Genomic DNA, 16,045 nt, shown 5'->3' with positions numbered 1-16,045 from the left:
GCACCACCAGGGAGAGAGGGAAAACGTGTGCTCAAACACACACACACACACACACACACACACACACACACACATATATATATACACACACACAGCAAAGAAAGCAAAACACTCCCTCATGTGGGACATTATAGCTTTGGTGAAAACATCCACCAATCTGTGATTTTCTGCAGCCAGACCGACGAGGTGGACGGCTGCCAGATCGACACTGCAGTGCTAGCCGACTCGTCCATACATTCACAGGCAGGCGCTCATGACTGGCTCGTATGTAGTCACGCGGGAATTCCAATGCATCTTAATGTAGTCTCTTAATTTCGTTCCTGCATTTCATCCAATAGCCTCGGATGTCAAAAGGTAGAAAAGCAGCAGATAAGTTGTAATAAAAACATACAAACAGTAAACATCTTAATTCAAAAAACTGTGAGAAATGTTTGACACTTCTGAAAAAAAGTGTAATAAATGCTAAGGATATTAAAAAAAATTGCTCCACACAAACATGAATATTTGTGCTCAACAGAACGGGAACATGACGGGCTACAACTCAATTATTTCTCTATTAATTAGTTGTGTAGTTCAGGAGTTGGCAATGTTTTTCAGGCGAAGGACCCCTCAGCTGCTTAGCTGATAGATATGGAACAGGGACCCCCTGCTGTGTATATTGTATGGCATTATGTTGCCTATCGAACAGGACCTAGGTAACCTATTCAATATCTTTCAATAATACGTAGTTGGCCACACATTCTCATCCCAGGTCAATCCCAATGTAATTTTTAGACACATTAAAAATTCACTTTATAAAACAACATTTTACTGAGGGTAAACATGTCAGATTTTACAAACACAGTAAACAGTAGCCGTTGTTGCTTACTTCTGTGTTGCTTTTGGAGAAAGTCCCTCGACTGCCTTGAAACTTTCTTTTTTTCTGAGTATAAAAGTGTGAAAACTTATATCCCATTGCATTTATAAGATTGTACAACTTCTGGATATTAACATTAAGGTACTGTTTTCACTTCAACATTGAGCCTCCCGTACACTATGTAAAGCAGTCTAATTTAAAATAATAAACAAACAAACACATGTTACTTCACTGCAATTTAATCTGAAACAAAAACATTTACAGAATCAGGAAAACTTAGCTGAATTTCTTTTTCCCTAAATGATCTAATCACAACAGTAGGAATGTATGAATAATGATTATAATGAATAATGACTGCAAACCAGTGGACCGCTCCAAAAACAAACTTTTTCACTTTTTCTTCACAGCAACTTTTGAAGAGAATATTTCTTGTAATTAAGTCATAATTGAGGAACTATTCAGAGAAAGTAAAATCAAGCGGTGTCCCTCTTCTTTACACCAAATTATCATCCTGTATTACAGTATTCAGCACGATTCCTGTTAACTACAGTAAAGAATAAACATTATAAGTCTTCCGGCTAACAAAAGTTTCACGAACACAAGAACTCATCCCATCATGGAGAACAAACTTCCACTGCCTCTCCTTTCAGAACGAAAACCTCCATCCTCTGTACTCAACACATCTGATCGTGCCACTTGGCGTAGCAGTTCCGATATGGCATCAGACAGAGAGGCACGTTGCAGCTCTGGCACATCCATGACGTCATCTGGTGCCTTCCCCTGGATTTGCAGTGACTGCACTGCATGCTGCCGACCACATGGTACCACCTGAAAGGCTGGATGACCACAGGAAGGTGCTCCCATGTTGCCACTCCAGGCCTGTATATTCTTGGCCTGAATCTTCTTGGTCTGAATCTCCTCCGTCTGAATCTCCTCCGGCTGCAGTTGCAGCAGCAGCAGCCGCCGCACCTGTGTCGCGTGGGAGAGGGTGCTCTAAATCCAAGGAACCGTCTAGCCCTGGAGGGTGGTGATGCAGCACGGATGGGCCTGATCCTTGGAGCTGTGTGGGGTGGTGACCAAGATGTTGAAGGGGATGGAAGTGAGGAATTGGGAGGTGGAAGCAGATCCAAAGGCAAAAAAGGAGAAGATAAACACCATTCTTCATCCGTTGGATCTACAGGATCCTTCTCCCCTGGACTGAAAATGGCACACAGACAAGGAGGGATTTTATTCATTATAAAACATAACTGTAACTGGCAGGCAAGGTGCAACATGGGTCGTCTTCCACATGAGAGCCTGGTTCCAGAGATCTGCATCACTTCCCACATCTGCAATCGTTTTAAGAATTTAAAAAATGAAGAATAACGGAGCAAACTGCCAATTCAGACAGATACTAAGGTAACCAAAAAGTACTGCAGTTGGACCAAATTCACAACTGTTATCTAAATAGATTATATATATATTTATATATATACACATACACTATATATATACATATATGTATATATATATGTATATATACATATATATATACATATATATACACATATACATATATATACACATATATACATATATACATATATACACACACACATATATACACACACACATATACACACACACATATATACACACACACATATATATATATATATATATATATATATATATATATATATATATATATATATATATATATATATTCTGTTCTTGATGGCCTCTAGTGTGTAGTTATGGCACCAACCTTATTATCAAACGGACAGAATGTAATTTATATTTTTATTGCACTTTTGTGTGACTGAGTGATTAAGTCTTGTCTGAACTATGCTCATATATTTAACTTTTCATTTTAATAAATACATAAATATGATGTCACTAGTCATTATGTCATATACCATATATGTCTCATTTCCCTCACATGGACATTCGACGAGGGACAACCCCTGCTGAGGTGGAACGTTGCTAATTAAAAACGGGCTGAATCGGAAGGCGGAGTGATGTTTGTTTCCGCATATTTACTTGTTTCCTGTAAAAACGTTCAGGTAGGGAGGGACTTGTTATTGTAGCCAATAGCGTTAGCGCTGAATGTGAGTTTCCCTGTGGATTAACCTGGGCTCTGATGGATCATTGCTCTCTTCTGTTTTACTATCTCCTTCATCTGTACTTCTGTTAAAATTTGATGCCTCTTCATTCTTGGTGTCTTCGTTTTTATTGCCAATTATCTATTGTGGCCTGTCCTCTTCCAGGTCACCACGGTCGAGAGGAGGTCGTGTGACTCGGGCACCACTTGGGGATGCCTTGACCTGCTCAGTCGTCCTTCTGGACCCACACTTCAAATGTATTTTATATAATTTACTTGTATCAGATATTCTGTTGATGCTATTTTTATCTGAGATTTTGTTGTTCTGTTCTGTACATGTGACATCTTTTGCATGTCTGTCCGTCCTGGGAGAGGGATCCCTCCTCTGCGGCTCCTCCTGAGGTTTAAAAACATTTCATACAGACCACAACAGATATGTTTTAGAATTACATCATGTGCATATCATACGGTAAGCTTGTTATTGAGCTGTGGGACTTTTAATATAACTGCAGACAGGGCCTGTACTGTATTCACATGGGAGAGAGAACATCACTTCATACTATAACAAACCCATCATTTGGACAGTGATTTGAGTGTCAAATTAGACTGTGAATGTATTGAAGAGGGAATGCAGAGCCTGTAGTAGCACTGCTTTAGCTTACACCTACATTAAAATGACCTTCTTAAAACTAAATATGCTAATAGCTAATTATCTGCTTGATATATTAAAATAACCCAAAGTTGTCTGGTCCCAAAATCTGCAATTTTGTCTGTCAATTAGCTCACATACGCCAAAAGATGGGGAAATATGCAGGGCACAAATGACACATTAATGTAGCTAGCGAATGTTAGCTACACAACCAGTAGGGGCATCATACGGCTAGCGTTACCTGGCTAACAACCTGCTAGCTAGCCTAATGCCTGTACACACACACACGCTGGCGTTAAACTTGAGCAGAGAGGAATGGATAAAAGGACTTACACATGCCAAGGTGTTGTTAGTCAAATGTGACGCACCAGAACAGATGACTGGCCAAAATAGCACTTAGAAAGCAGTCACTTTAACGCTACTGCAGGTTAGTTTTAATAGCCTCTCCCGCCCGCCCTCCATTAACGTTGAAAACTAGCTAGCTAGCAGCGAAATGTTGAAAACGCACTTACCCGTCCAACTCGGACTCCATCGTTGAATCGGGGATGACTGCGTCACCTGCAAAAATCCAGTCGGTGGCCCGGATGGCGTAGCATTCATCCCATGTGCGCACTGTCTCATCCATAACAAGCCACGACTGACCGACGCGTCTGTCCGCCATCTTCGTCAGCAGGAGCTTGAACGTGACGGCTGCGAGTTAGCTGACGTCACCTGCTGTGCCAGTTTATTTATTTTTTTTGACCGTCACTTTTTTTAGTTTATTTAATGTATTTAACTGTTTCCTGTCCTTATTATTACCTATTATTAATTGCTACTGCTTCAGTCGTAGCTATATGGTGATTTATTTATTTTTAACTATTTTTAAAGTCACCACACTAAGAGAACAAGTTGCCATATCTGCTATAGTTTTTTCCACACTGTAAAAAACAAAGCTATTTCTAAAAATAAAGCTTTTCCTGTGACATGTAGACCTCATGTTATATTTTATTTACTTTTTTATCATTACAGGTAAGACCTCAGACTGTCTGAATGCATGCAACAGATGTTATTATTATTATTATTATTATTATTATTATTATTATTATTATTATTATTATTATTATACTAAAAGCAACTAATGTCAGTGTACAACACTGGGTATAAATCAAGATGCAGGGTTAGTAGTGCATCTCTTTCACTTCAGCAGCACATCTACAGGCTGTGGAGTTGAACTTCCTCTCATTTTTTTTTTTTTTTTTTTTGAAGACAGCTGATTAATCACAATGTAAGCATAATGTACATATGCTACAGTATTCATTCTACAATGCAACACAGGGCATTATCTGTGCTCAAACCTGCATTAAATGATCTTTTTGGTCTCTTGGGGGCAGCAGAAACACGCCTATGAACACCTTGTGAAGTTGATATTTCAAACAGTTGCTTCTTTGCTCATTCAGCAAAGTATGGAGCAACGATAAGCGTGTTTTGTCCAACTAATGAATGTAAGTCCAATATGCACTCTAGCTCCAGTTTAGTCTCGACAAACTCAGAAACATCAGACGCTTTAGCTGCTAAATTCTGCACCACGTTCACAAGATATTCTCTTACACTGTCTCCAGGTTGTTTGGTGCTGGGCAGGTAGTGTACAGACAGTTTATCAGAGCTTTTTTTTTGCAGGAAACAGCTGTCTGCAGCAGCTGTAATAGCAATGTTGATAGGAAGAATTCATAGAATGAAACAAAAGATAAAACATTGACCTTAAAGATGCTAAAAACCTCCATAGAGCTGAGATAAACTGGACTGTTGGCTGATATTTTACTGTGGGTTTGCCACTAGAGGCAACACTTCTCATATTACACACAGACATTTGATCCATTGTTAACACAAAAACAGATGAAATCAGCTTTAAATACATTATAATTGTTAAAACTTCACGTCTAATGAGCATATAACTTTTCTTGATCTAGTTTATAATAAAAAAATGACTTATATGAACAATATCTTTACCTTGTTCTTATTGTCATCCATGCTTTTTATTTGTTTGTTTCAAGCATGGCATGTCTTCATCTCTCCAGCTGTAAATCTACTGTATGTCTGTATTGTAGAGCTACATATAAAAAACGCAAATTAATTTATCTCTTTGTATTTGATTGTCCTAAGGCCTTGAGGACATCTCTCAGGGTTATAATCCATGAGAAATAAGACACACCAAACATCAAAGTTGACTTATTCTGGTTGTGACTGAGGGAAAAAAAATCTAACTAAAGAATAAAATTTGTTTAGCTGCTAAAAAATGACACCGGAGAGTGAAATTAGCTGGTTGATTTACAGGAATACACCCTGTTTTGAGTGGATTGTCTCACCCGCCGATTTTTTCCCTCTCCTTTCGAAGCACATTTCACTCCTTGCTGGAGCAGTTATTGTGCTTCCACCTTTGTTAGAGTGTGCTGATACCGCAGAACAAATAGCGAGTGTTGTGGAGATACGGAGCGGTGAGCTGTTATTTTATAAGAGACTCACTTAATCCCATAGTAATCCCTGTATTAGATCACACTCTGATGGTAAAACAAGCGCCGGAGAGGAGGAACAGTAGGCTGGCAAAGAGCAGCCTGACAGTGAGCTCACACGCACACACACACAAACGCACACACAGATAAAGGATGGACATATATATATAGGCGGATTGTGCGTTACTCACACAAAACCGACATACAATCAAATATATACACATGAGCGGCGATGCGCACATGCAGATACAAACGCCTGCTCTTATCCACACACACAAACTGCAACAACAGCAGCGGCGATGTGTCACATGACCACAGTAAGACCCCCCCTGAGAGGAGTTTGTGAGTGAAGGAGAGAGCCAGAGAGAGAGAATAGCTTCTCCACAGATGGAAACTAGGACACCAAACCCCTGTGTGTGTTTGTTTTGCGTCCTGCTGCATCCGCGTGTGTGCGTCCATCTGTGTGTGTGTCTATTTGTGTCTGTCGAGGAGCTGGAGAGTGTATCCGCTGGAGTGTGTATCCGCTTGTGTGCACCATTGCTCATGTGTATATGGTGCGTTCGGGTGCCTCCATGATACAGTATAGCAGTGAATAACCCAGTGGTGAAATCTTGGACTTTTTTTGTGGCTAGGTGTTTGTTTCCTGGAGAGAGTTGAGGCCGTTTGTGTAACGACAGACTGTACAGTATGTGAAATGGAGGTCAGCGTGAGACGGTGAGAGGTTCAATTCCCAGTGCGAGCACTGGTGCCCACATTCACATATTCAGATGTTTTTCTCTTTTTCTCTCTTTATACATCAGCCAAATGGAAAGTCTCCTGCAGCGTGGATGTAAATCGCTGAATCTGTTCTTGTTTTATTCTTAAAAGTAAATTAGCTGAAAAAATTATGAGAACATAATCAAAATGTGCAACACTTGATCTGTCCAGGGGGCATCTTTTAATCAGTTATAGACTACATTATTGAAGAGTTCACGGAGACGGATCTGAGAGAGGGAAACATGAGGGTGCAATGAAGTCCCGAAACACAATTATACTATTGATACACAATAGGGGATTTTGTATTATCGGCTATAGAAGGTGTCAGTTAAATTATAGCTGATAATACGTTGTCATGATTATATTAAATCATCATCTGTAAAAAGCATCTTTTCTGACTGCTGTGTTCTTGATATACACATATGTCAAAGTCTATTGACCACCGTATGACAACTCCAAGCACCTTGTTATCAAGCTCATTACCAGCTTCTATGTTAGGCTAATTAACACCCACTACAGCCTTCTGGGGAGGAAGGAGAGGTGTCTGTTAGTCACATCTATTATAGTCAGTCCAGTTACTCTGTCTCGTTCTAGTTTTGCACTGTGCGTTACTCCATGTAGCAGTGTCAGCCTTAACCTCAAAGAACAGTTACACATTTTGCGAAATAAGCATGTTCACCATCTTTCTGACAGAGTGATGCCACATGAAAGGCCGTGTCAATATGAAGCTAGAGCAAAGACGTTATAAGAGGGGAGACAAACCTATTAAAGCATTTTCAAAAGGAAAAGTCCATAAAACGAGATGGCGGTTAAATGACACATATCCCACCCCTTCCTCCCAAAAGCCAATCGTTTGTTTATCACAGCCAAACCCGGGAACATATCAGCGAATCGTGTTGTTGCAGTTGAAATTGCCGACTGGGAACTCTGAAATTATAACTTCCCAGTTAAAATTGAACGCACCACTGCAGGGGGGGAAACAGCTAGCCCGGCTCTGTCGCACAGTTGTGGTCTCCAGCTGTTGTTTTCCAAGAAATCTCCAACTGAAACTACAAATTGTCAATTTTATATTTCTGTTTGTGAACTTTAAAGTAGGCTCGCTGTTTTCCCCTGTTTCCAGTCTTTATACCAAGCAAGCTCTCCCTCCACACAATGCACAGACATGAGAGTGGTATCGATCTACTTATCTGCTTCTCAGGAAGAAAGTGAATAAACGCACTTCCCAAAATTCTGAACAGTTCAGCAAAGGAAGTTAATTGTCATGTTGTATCTCTAAATAAAATTCTATTAGTCACAAAAGTTCGACAGTTCCTCCCCCTATGAGTCTGTCACTGCCTCTTTCTATTCCTCCAGGCAGCAGCCAGACCTTACACTGTCCACTAAACATGACAAACTGTCATGTAACACCTCCAGCTATCATTAGACTTCCTGCTATTGTCACAAATTGTCCTTAAACACACCAGGCGTGTGCCGCCTAACAGGTGAGACAAATACCACATTTACCCTGAGGGAGGGGAGTGGGAGGAGGGGCGGGACCAGGAAGTAGCATCAGCCAATGACAGCTTGACGTATTGCACCAGCAGCATGCGAGGCGAGCGCCGTAACCGAGGGCGTCAATAAATCCTGCGCTAAGGATGAAAGACTGCCACAAAGGAGATTAGTGTCCACAGCAGCTAATGAGGTACTATATCAGCACAGCCCGGCACCCGCAGCAAAATACACACACACACACACACACACATACAGTACACACATGCACACACGCACAAAAAGCTCATACACAAATAAGTGCATTTACAGGCACCGGAGTGCATTGTATTTGTAGTATAACACATGGTACACTAGTCCTACAAGTAAGCACCTTGCATGATGGGCTACACACTTTCTCTTTTACACACACACTAATATAAATACACACAGGCAACAGCTACAGTTATATAGTTGATCAATATTAGGGTCTGCAGAGAGCCAAGTGAGGCCCCCTGTCCCCAGGCCAGATATAACATATGTTTCCCTGATACACACAAACATATGAGTGCATCATTACCGGGTCAATGGGAGGACAACTTTAGCTCGAGCTTCATTCTCTCTATACAAACACTGTGTTTTCTCCAAAATAAGGAAAGATAATAGTTTAATGAACACGCATAGGTGACAGGATGTGGTGTGTGTGTGTGTGTGTGTGTGTGTGTGTGTGTGTGTGTGTGTGTGTGTGTGTGTGTGTGTGTGTAAGAGAGAGAGAGAGCTGTGAGCAGCTGAGGGTTGTCATGACCGTGCACTTCCCCTTTTTCACCACTGAACGTCTCTAGTTAGCAAACATAGCACCTGGTAATGTAAAGGTCTGCCAGAGTGACTGACTGACGGACTGAATGACTGAGTGTGAGGCCTCTAAGTGTGCATGCGTGTGAAAGAGAAAAAGAAGTCAAGGGGGCAAAGAGATGACTAAACTGAGATGACTGTTGAATGTTAAATGACAGTCCCTGTTCACAACACTTCCAAAGATACAGGGTCAAAAAGTGCATTTTTTGTTTAGAAAGTAATGCTATTTTTTTTTTCATTACAAATGACAGTATCAGCTCAACAGTTTGAGTAAAAAGTTGAAAATCTGAAAAATGTACATGAATTTCAGAATATCTATTTGATCTTCTGTCCCCCTTAAGCTTTAATGACAGCATGCACTCAAGCTGGCATGGACTCCACAAGTTTGTACAAAACCTGATGACTCGTGTTATCCCAGCATGATTTGACAGTGTTCCACAAAGCGCCTTGTGATGTCACAGAATGATTGGCTGTCTCAGTCCTCAAGTGCCCCCGTAAATGATCAGGTGACTGTGGAGGAAAGTCCATGACAGTCGGGACTCTTCTTTAGTTCTCGAGTAGCTCTCGCAAACCGTTGAGGTGAACTTGGGCTCATTAACCTGCTGTGTTGATGTTAATGACATTGACTCCTCTTTTTCCAAAACTGCAACTTTTTAAACTCTGAGATATCACCTACATCCTCATTACACTGATAGACACAAAAAGCAACACTGAGCTCTCTGTCTTGCACAAAGAAAGTGTGCACATGTACGTACAGTATATGCACATGACATTGTGTCCTCCTTGTCGTGACAGATCGCGCATCCAAGGGTGTGTGTGTGTGCCTGACAAACACCGTACAGCGAGTATGTATTTGTGCGTGTACGGATGTGCGAGCCTGCTTTCATAAGGGAGTGTACAGCAACAACCGGGAGAGAGATGGCCCCCTTAAGACCAGTCAATGAGAGATGGACGTGAAGACAGACGCAGCTAGCGAGACTGGCGATCAATAGTAATCATGAGGCGCTGTGGCGTTAACAGCAGATGACACATCGCTCAGGCTTTTCTACTGCGCTGCACCCCGACACAAAGCAGCACAAAGCCATAATTTCTTGTAGGCTCGGATCAATAGATGTACATTTCCACAAGTATCAGAAGCATAGTAAGATTATTATTTTAGGTATTTTTGCCTTGATTTGATGGGTCATTCCTAACTTTTAACTTTTTCAGTCACAGTGGCTTGCAGAGGGAGTAGGTGTCAGCTTATGTGAGGTTGTTCATTGCCAACACGACGCTGTGTTTGAGGCATTTTGACCCACAGAAAGGTAAATGAGTGTGGCTCTGTGATGCTTGGAACAAATCTACATAACAAATCTACGTAAGCATGACACAGACTCGTCTCTGAGCCCACAAACACCTCCCCCAGGACAAGCTGTGATACACAACTATTACGTTATCATGATGGCAACACAATTGGAAAAACATGTGATGAATGAGCATGCTGAGTCTCCTGTAATAATTTCCTTAAAGTAATACAGGAAGTGGCTGTGAGGGAAGAGGTCAACTGCACTGACCCTGGAAGTGGTGCTTATAGGCAACAGACGGGCCTAAAGAGGTGTAAGCTGCAAGATACATGCTAAATATGATTATATAGACTGGTTGTGGTTGTGTATGTTTGGTGGGTGTATTGAACAAACGACTTTGGGAAGATCAGGGCGTGTTTAGCTTAGCTTAGCATGAAGACTGGAAACAGAGGGAAACAGATATCATGTTATTATTAGTTAAATCTGTATTTCACAATATATGCAGCTCAGTTGCAAGAACAAAATGTTGGCATTGTATGTTTCTGCAGTCAACGGATACGTTAAGTTTGTATGTTTCGTACGTACTATATCAACATTTCTACGATACATTTTTTATATTGCATTCGGATTACACATACATGAGCCACCTTCCTTCTCAGGAGGAGGATGGGATGACGATGGTGGTGTGACACCTGGTTCAGACAGAATATTTCTAAGAAGACGTTGAGACAATTTCCAGCCTAAAATCACATTTTGTAAATGAGACGTCAGGACAATTTGTGGCCATTTCTGTGGTAACAAAACCGGATAATTTTGACGAGACGTCAACAAACAATTTCCAGCTGCGTTTGTGGAGGCAGAACCACAAAAGTCAAAACATGGTCTTTTCCTGACCCTAACCACATGGTTTTTGTGCCTAAAATGAAAAAAATAACTAAAATTGAAAACTGAACCTAAAGAAACCTAAATTTGCATCACAAAGAAATGGAAAGTTTCATCATATCCATGATTTGCAGAAAAGTACATTGCCAAGATTTATTCTGGCAGCTGGGTTGCATGTGTGTCGTGAAAAAGGTTTATTTAACTGTACTTTCACTCTGTTTTATTTGATAATAAAAATAATTGTATGTATCCTTCAGTGATCCGGCATTATACAAATTATGTAGAAAAAAATCCTCTCCCACCACTCTCAAAGTAGATGTTCTGACAACATTTCAATCAGACAATTACCATTGTCCTCTCTGACTCATCCTCACCGGGAAAAGGCTCTGTTCTAAAATTGTATAGAGTATATTTATACAACCAACATTACATCCATGGTTTACAGCATCAGTGGGTTGAAAACACCGGTGGATGAAGCAGACATGCCAGTAATTCTGAATCAGAATTGGTCTAAAAACAGCAATCTACCAGTGCTGAGCAGTCTGAGTTATAGCCACATAAAAGCACAGATCCCCCACAGAAATACTGCTGTGGACATTACAATTAGAGCGAGGAGAGGTGTTAGTGAGCGTGTGTGTGTGTGTGAGAGAGAGAGAGGGAGGGAGAAAAAGTAACACACAACACTCTTCTTTGTAGTTTCCCATGAGAGGAGGAATCAAGACTTCAAAAATGGCCCTTTCTGTGAGAAACACTTGGCTTCAGTACAACAACACACACTCGTCTCTCCACTAGAGCTCAGCCATCACTGCAGATAATGAGCCCTGAATATCATTAGCACAACACAGGCTGCATGCGCCGCGCTGTATATCGTTACGCTTATTAAAACTTTATTTATCTGTCATTTACTTTCAGCATCATTCTTGAGCACACCCATCACAGCTCATTCAGTACACACAAATGTATTGAGTAATAATTGTTATTTTTGCTTTATTAAAATCCTGAGGAGATCTTTTTCTACTAGAGAGTGTTGTAGTGAGCACCCATTTATCTTACAATAGAGAGTAAACTCCAGAATCAAATTCCTTTTTTTTTCAGAAAAAACTAAAGAGTGATTTATGGTTGCACGTAAGATAAGCAGAGCTGGCGCCATAACCTAAGCAAGTGGTCTACACCGTAGTGAGCATCTAAGTCTGCAGGGATGCCGCTCCTCCATACAAACCGAGCTTGAGCGACTTGGAGTATGAAACAAAAAGAGCAGCAGCCAGTGTGTTTATTTGGGAAACTACAGGTCACAATCCCCATTAGCACCGCCGCTAAGCACCTGAGAAGCCAGAAAATGCTTTGCTGCTAAGCAGACCAATCGTAGTCGTTGCAGTCCACAGCTAGGCCACAGCGTAGGGCATGCACCTGTGCAGAGGCTACACCATAGGTATGGCGTGGATTCAATACATAAAGGAACAACAGCTAGAATGAAGTCAAGATATTAAGGCTCTGTTGCAAAAGCCCTGTTATCCATTAGGCTTTTACGGATTAAATTCAAAATTGTGGCAAGTTAAATGTTATAGGCTGACAAAGTGAGTTAGCATGAGTAGCTGCAGCCACCAGGGCCGAAGGAAGCCAGAAACAGTGCTGGGCTGCGAGGCAATTTTGATGAAATGGCCAAAGCTGACACATTGGACAGAAAAAAGTTTGCCCAACCACAGCCTAGGATCTATCGATCTTAATCATACTATCTGGACGAAAGGGCTGTTGTGTTGCTATAAACCACCAAAATGGTACAAAAAGTAGCCCAAATTACCACAACTGACTCAAAGCTATTTCTACCAGCCCAATTAAATAAAAAGTAGCAAAAATCCACCAAATCTGGCAGAATATTACGGGCCAGGGTTGGTCTCCTGGCCGAATAATACTTTTTTGCATTTACTATTCTAAGAAAAGAAACAGCTGTAAAACAATGAATACATTTTTCTTTAACATCTGCTTCACTGATGCTGGGACCCACAGATGAAGTCATTCATTGTGGATTTCAAAATGGACTCTGAACTGAACTCCCCATTGTTCACACCTAGGTGCAAAATTCAGCTTTGAGCTACTATTGGTCAGGGTGACAGACCCCCGTCTGATCAGATAGTCAAAACTCCAGCGCCTTCCTTGTTCTCACTCTCTTACTCTAACGCTCTCCACTTCTTCGACTTCTTATCCTCAAGGGCTCCTCTCCATCTCCCCCCCACGGGGCTGCCTGCCCTCAAGATCTCTTCCTCTGGGCCTAACAGCTGCGGAGAGCTGCAAGCTGCATTTGCAGCAGGCCCAAAGAACTTCTCCTCACTGCAGCGACACGAGGTCCTGCCAGTATTCCTGATCAGTTAGCACCAGCAGCTGCGACACAAAGCTTGCCAGCTAACTTCACAATCTGAGGAACACCAAGCAAGTTAGCACCAAGCTGCTATCCCTGCAAAGGAAAGGAGCAAACTGTTTCCTCCTCTGCCAACTTTCATCTGTCCTTGCCCAGCAAGAACAGCATTCAACATTGGAATCCCAACGTTCTCCTGCAACCACCAGTACCTTTTCTTCACAGACTGGTAACGTTGAACTGGGCTTAGATAGCATAGCATAGCAAGGCTAAGCACAGGACTTTAAACTCTGGTTGATGTAATGCACGTGTGTTCAATTTATGTGTTTGTTCACTGTTTGGTGTTACTGTGATCTAAGGTCAGGTTATTGGTAGTATGCTTTCCCAGACGGCTTATTTGACGTTAGTTGAATGATACTTCACACAGACTCAGGGTCCTTGCATGCAACTAACCATCTTCTATAACCTGGCATCACGTCACACGCACACACACACACACACCTGTATATAGTACATGTTAGTTAGTGTTTTCATCTTTGTGTAAATAAAAGACTTTGTACCTTCAAGCTGCCTATTTAATATTGTACAAGAGTGAATGTTGCCAACCTCTACTCTGTCAAGAACTCCAAAATCCTTCAACCATTACTAGCTGTTATGGTAATATTGGTTGTAGTAATTAAGTTAATCATTAATCAGAGTTACAAACAGTTTAGTACCTTTTCTGAGACTGATTTGGTGAATTGGCTATCTTTTCCCTTCTTCAAGGGTGGTGCCCCGAGGTGATCTAATGTAAATTGGATCTTATTATTAATCATAATTAATAATTATCCCTGGTAATCATTAATTATTATTGATAGCCAAATTTAACCCAAAACTCCCTATTACTGTTGCATGAAGCACTACACTGTGGTGCCTCATGTGATGTGAGCACAACACTGGCTTTCAAATTGTTTTGCTTCAAATTATAGATCACCATTGGAAATGTCTAACAACTTTTGGTAACTTCCAAGTGAAATAAAAGTGAAGCTACCCTTTAACTTTAAGTGCAACATTTTCCCAGGAACTGACTTCAAAGATCCATGGAAACGCAAAAAAGCACTTTATTTGAAAAGAACTGACCTGGACTATACAACACTGATAGAATACATATCATTCAGGCCCAGGGATATCCGTGCCAACACTTTCACTTTGACTTTGAGTGTTTAGTTTGAGTGGAGTGGAAAAAGCAGGCAGAGTAACTTGCTCTTTTGGACTGCTTTGCCAGGCAAGATTAATCAATCCCCAACTAATTAAATGAATCCATGTCAAACAGTAATTCAACCCGGTCTGCTGTCCAGCTATACAGCCAGTGCTACATAAGGCCTCCGTTCTGCCAAAACCTTCCTCTTTAGAGCCAGTGATTGTTGTACCGAGCTTTAGCAACGGAGTGAGCCCGCTATGTACAGCACACCAAAGCACTCTCGGACAGCCGTGGTGTTCAAGTCCGGCCAAGTATCATCAAAGTGCCGTTTGGCAGCTGCCCTGAGGGAAGGCAGCCAAGGCCAAGTAAGGTTCTAAACCTGACACAACTACACACGCAGAGGAAGGTGTTAAAGGCATGTCCACCGGGAATCCTTCTCCAGCGGCATCATATCGGATGATTCGCTTAACTCTTGTTTAACCAGGCCATAAGACGAAGAAGGAAGCCATGAAACAGACCAAAAACCCTGAGGAAAACGCAAGACAGGGTGGCCACCCATCCTCTACCTGCACATCCGCCTGTGAACTGTATGTACTGCAACACTGCACACCATGTCAAGTGTGCAACTACTATTGTCCCACTGTAGCAGTGAAATAGGTTAAACAGCTTTTGTTTGCTTGGGTGAAACAATGACAGTTTTACTTTCTTGGCCCACTCGCTTTCTTGCAAAGAGTTAGAGGGTTATCACTGTAACATCCTGAAGTCCCTGTTGGTTGCCTAGCAACTTCGCAGTGATGACAAGACTTTTAGACTGACAAAAAAATACATCAAGGTCTTTTTTATTCTTCGGTTTTCATAATTGGTGAGCGTTAGTGGTGTCGGTAGGTGGATTTTGTTATATTTGGAAAAAGTCAGGCTAGCACTGTCTTTGTGCTAAGGTAAGCTAACCGGCTACTGACTGTAGCTTCATATCATATGGACAATTAGACCTGTATCATTCTTCACATCTAACTCTTGGCTAGAAAGAAAACAAGCTTATATCATTAGTTGATAACAAAGATGTTTAGCAAATTAGTTGCATTAGTTAGAATAATTATTGCAGTGAGATGGCTACTTTGTGTACTTCAATCTTAAGCTACACTTCAAGGGGCACTTCAGCCAGGAGTTTTTGGTCTTTGAAAGATGGAAATCCATTTTCCCA

At 41.3% G+C, this 16,045-nt stretch overlaps 2 protein-coding genes across 2 annotated transcripts in view; both read right to left on the bottom strand.

Moving 5' to 3' along the window:
• rims1a (regulating synaptic membrane exocytosis 1a) overlaps window positions 1-16,045 on the bottom strand; it is a 93,521-nt gene that overhangs the window by 46,038 nt on the left and 31,438 nt on the right.
• Window positions 1,080-4,270, bottom strand: LOC141009455 (uncharacterized). Its single transcript, XM_073482090.1, has 2 exons — window positions 4,101-4,270; window positions 1,080-2,053 (listed from the first exon to the last, which is right to left on the bottom strand). The coding sequence occupies exons 1-2, from the start codon at window positions 4,247-4,249 to the stop codon at window positions 1,531-1,533; spliced, it is 672 nt and encodes a 223-aa protein (XP_073338191.1). The 5' UTR covers window positions 4,250-4,270; the 3' UTR covers window positions 1,080-1,530.

Source organism: Pagrus major, chromosome 15 (assembly GCF_040436345.1).
Source record: "Pagrus major chromosome 15, Pma_NU_1.0".
Taxonomy (NCBI): Eukaryota; Metazoa; Chordata; class Actinopteri; order Spariformes; family Sparidae; genus Pagrus; species Pagrus major.
Note: the sequence above shows the minus strand (reverse complement) of the source record. Positions and strands in the feature narration are given on the sequence as shown.

Coding starts and splice junctions, on each gene's coding strand:
- LOC141009455 (XM_073482090.1), bottom strand. CDS start 4,249: ATGGCGGACAGACGCGTCGGTCAGTCGTGGCTTGTTATGGATGAGACA. Junction 2,054..4,100: donor ATGGAGTCCGAGTTGGACGG/GTAAGTGCGTTT, acceptor TGCCATTTTCAG/TCCAGGGGAGAAGGATCCTG.